The following is a 4,126-nucleotide window of genomic DNA, read 5'->3' as shown; positions in this document are numbered from 1 at the left end:
GAAACTTGAAATTTGCGTTTTGTACGGATTCATATTGTGACTAGGGCATTCTATGAGGGATGATAATCCAGACCTGAATAAAATAATCCATAATTTAAATTTTCAATAAAGTTAAATAAAATATACTGATGTAAATAATCAAATATAAATATACGTATTTAAGTAAGAAAATAAATAATTTAAATTATACAAATATGAATGTATAACTGATTTTAGAATAAAACTAGCCTTGTCAATAGTTATTAAAATAAAATAGATTAGAAGATTAAGTTAGTTTCAAGATAGTATAGTTTAATATAATATAATATGAATTTAATTAATTATTGTGTGGAGCTTGAGGATGATGCATGGTCATTTTGTTTTGAATAGTGTCTTTTTCATTTGATTGATATTTGAATTGAATAAGATTATGAATCGGTTTACTGCAAAGTGTGTGCTTCAAAATTCTAAACATATAAAATAATATACACCTTATATAATACATCAAAGTATTAATAAAAAAAATGTTAAATTAATCTGCATACTGAATAAAAACATAAATATACAATTAGATGAAGCTAAGGAATATATATCATAACTTATCTTTAATCAAAGTGGAGAATATATGGATATGTTGAAAAAGACTTTAGTTAATATGATGAAAAACAACTTAGACCAAAAATAGAAAATAATGCAATTTATAGGTATTGTGATATTCTTGAAATACTTTGATGTATTCTTGGGATTTTTCAGATTAAGCTAGTTTGAACATTTATACAAGCAATAATAATAATTGAAATAGTTGATAAACTCATTAGCTATAAAATCTTGAATGATGATCTAGGTTAATTAATTAATTAATTTCCTTTAGTAAGAGATATAGCATAAGGTAATCTAATTCGAAAAGCTATGTAATTGGTGACCATATGAAAGAGATGTGACACCATATACTATCAACCATGTGAATATAAATTATAGAATAGGTCACGGAAACCATTAATTTTACCTTTTAATCACAAAATTTGCTAATACGTGACAAACAATCCTGTAAACACTAGACAACCTAGACTGTTATTAAATAGTCACAAAAGCAATAACCATAGTGCTAATTACTCTAAATTACCCATTAATAATTGCTTTGATGATGGAAGCACAATGATAAAAAAAAATAAAGTATGATTAATACTAATAGTACCATTAAAGCAAGAAAATAATGTAGGCAATGAAGAAAAAGAAAGGCTAAAGCACTTTCATTGGTCCCATACATTGTCCCCTCATTAGCCCTTTGATGTGATACCCTAAATTATTTTTTCTTTTTTTCAATTTTTTTTTTTTTAGGTTTTTAAATATATTCTTCCACTTCTATTCTATTGTCTTCTCTTCCTTCTTCTCACTCTTCACCAAACCAAAAAAACTTCCCTTTCATAATAAAGAAATACTTAATGATTTGATCTTAAGATCAAGATATGTCCAACAAAGGAAAAGACATAGTAGATGGATCATCATCAAGATCTTCTACTTCAACAATAGGTGATGGTAACGGTGGAGGCGATCATCAACAACATCAACAACAACAGATTCCACTCAGTCGTTACGAGTCACAAAAACGAAGAGATTGGAACACTTTCGGACAATATTTAAGAAACCAAAGGCCATCGGTCGCACTTTCTCAATGTAATTCAAATCATGTTCTTGAGTTTCTTAGGTATTTGGATCAATTTGGGAAAACTAAAGTGCACTTACAAGGATGTTTGTTTTTCGGACAAACCGAACCGCCGGGACCTTGTACTTGTCCTCTAAAACAAGCTTGGGGAAGTCTTGATGCACTTATTGGAAGATTAAGAGCTGCTTATGAAGAAAATGGTGGATTACCTGAGACTAATCCATTTGCTAGTGGTTCCATAAGAATCTATCTTCGTGAAGTGAGAGACTCTCAAGCTAAGGCAAGAGGAATTCCTTACAAGAAGAAAAAGAAGAAGAGGATTCCAATCAAACATAACGGTGATACCTCAAATTTGCCTATGCAGTGAAATTTATCATTACCATATATGGTAAGTTTTATTTTTCTCTTCATCTTTTTTATACAATCAATTTCATTCATTAAGTAAAAAAAATATTTTGTATTATTCACTGTTTAGTGGTTGAATTTTCTTCAGCAATTTAAGCATAATATATTGCATATACATTTCTCTTACCTAGTAATATACATTTCATTCCATATATCAAACCGTAATTCATAGACTTCAAAACCCTAACTTGTATAAATTTAGCAGTAATAGTAAATAATTTTTCTTGTTAATAATGTAACTATTTTTCTCTCTTAATTTATATATAGATAATGAATATGTGTATATACAGGAGGAACAAGCTGGTAATGCTCTTTCATCAATTTCATGTTTGTCGTTTCCAAATGCAAAATGACAATATAATCATCTTTGCTTTATTTCATAATTGTGTGTTTTTCTATGATTAATTAATTAAATAATTTATTGTATTTTTGCTTACACACATATTAGCTTTTTCACATAATCTTACTTCTTTTATTATCCACACTAACATAATGTAGCTTCAATTAACAATATAAAATTAAATATTTAAAATGTGTAACCCAGACAAAATCTGATTTTTCAGAAATTGTGAGGAATGAAAAAAGGTTTTTGCAATAACACATGTTTTCTAATAGTAACAATTAGATTAACATGATATATCAGTTAACTTCAAAGATCCAAATTTGAGTATTTTCTTAAATAAAGTCCATATTATAGAATTACAAACTTATAAATCCATGGATAAGGGATATTTTAGATTCTCTTCTATGAATCTTGTGAAATTGGTGTCAGACTTTCTAGTAACTAAAATCTCTTGTTTTCTTAAAATATTGTCTCATTCTATTTTTTATATTTTTTTTATATTTTTATATATCTCATTTTTTCTTACAATATGAATGTCCTTTTTGTTGTTGTTTTGTGTATATATCTTACACATCCGTACAAGAAACACAATCTTTCAACCACCTAACACTGCAAGGCATATCTGATCATATATTCTTGCATTAATTTGAGAACGTAAATGTTTTTTGTGCATTGATTTAAATTTGGATTATGCTATGTTATTAGTTTTAGGTTCTGAGTTTGACTCTTAATCCGTTGATATATAGGCCTTGGATAACTACTTGAGCAAAAGTCATGGAATGCTGGTTATTCTTGGGTAAAGTTTAAACCCTTTTCATATGATCTTTATATGAGTAAAGGGGTGTATTTTTGTTATTTTCCAATGAGAATTTTATATTGAAGTTGAGGAAGAATTTGAGTTTACAATATTGGTAAGGCCATGTACTGTATTCACCCTTATTATGAAGTAATATTGTTTAATTTAATGCGGTTTTAATATATATATATATATATATATATATATATATATATATATATATATATATATATATATATATATATATATATATATATATATATATATATATATATATATATATATATATATATTAATGCATCATATATATTCTTTGGAAGATTAATTGCATGCTATGATTTAAAAAGGTGCTGTGGTGCTCCATGCTTCTGTTTTTACATATGCATGTTAGATCTTTTAAATATGGATGATGAATGTATCTAATGGATCTAGATCCTCTTCAATGACTAATGACTAATGAATAGAGGGATAAAATAAACTAGTGGTTGAGACTAATGAATGGGGACAGTATGACATAAATGTTAAAAATGATCAATTTCATATTTAATGTAGACCTCTAAAAATATGTGCAAAGGGAGACCCTTACTATTTTTACTAAATTTTTAAAAAAGTTAAAAAATTTCCATTTTTAATTATCATAAAATTTACTTTTATTAATATAAAGTGATAGAAACTTAAATTCTTTAACTATTGGAATAAAGATTTAAACCTTAATTTCTGTATTTAAAAAAATATATGTTGGAGAGTCTAAATGTAAAAAGGATTTAGGGTTTGAGATTTTTATCTCATTAATTTGATCCTCTTATGTTAACGATAATCGAGGGTAATTAGAGGATGTCATACTTTGTGGCGCGTTGTTATTAAAACTAAGTATGGCTTCATAATATACATTATTCTATCAAAATTTATGTTTTTTTTTAGAATGATCGGCTAAAATTTT

The 4,126-nt window shown here is 26.7% G+C and overlaps 1 protein-coding gene across 1 annotated transcript; it reads left to right on the top strand.

Annotated features, from left to right (window-relative positions):
• Positions 1-1,319: 1,319 nt before the first annotated feature.
• Positions 1,320-3,355, top strand: LOC127086211 (protein LIGHT-DEPENDENT SHORT HYPOCOTYLS 10). Its single transcript, XM_051026931.1, has 2 exons — positions 1,320-2,030; positions 3,137-3,355. Exon 1 carries the CDS (start codon positions 1,446-1,448, stop codon positions 2,007-2,009), a length of 564 nt encoding a protein of 187 aa, XP_050882888.1. The 5' UTR covers positions 1,320-1,445; the 3' UTR covers positions 2,010-2,030; positions 3,137-3,355.
• The last annotated feature ends 771 nt before the right edge of the window (positions 3,356-4,126 follow it).

Source organism: Lathyrus oleraceus, chromosome 5 (assembly GCF_024323335.1).
Source record: "Lathyrus oleraceus cultivar Zhongwan6 chromosome 5, CAAS_Psat_ZW6_1.0, whole genome shotgun sequence".
NCBI classification, from domain to species: Eukaryota; Viridiplantae; Streptophyta; class Magnoliopsida; order Fabales; family Fabaceae; genus Lathyrus; species Lathyrus oleraceus.
This window is presented reverse-complemented; position numbering and strand designations above follow the sequence as displayed.

Excerpts from the sequence above, each read along its gene's own strand:
- LOC127086211 (XM_051026931.1), top strand. The coding sequence starts at position 1,446 with ATGTCCAACAAAGGAAAAGACATAGTAGATGGATCATCATCAAGATCT.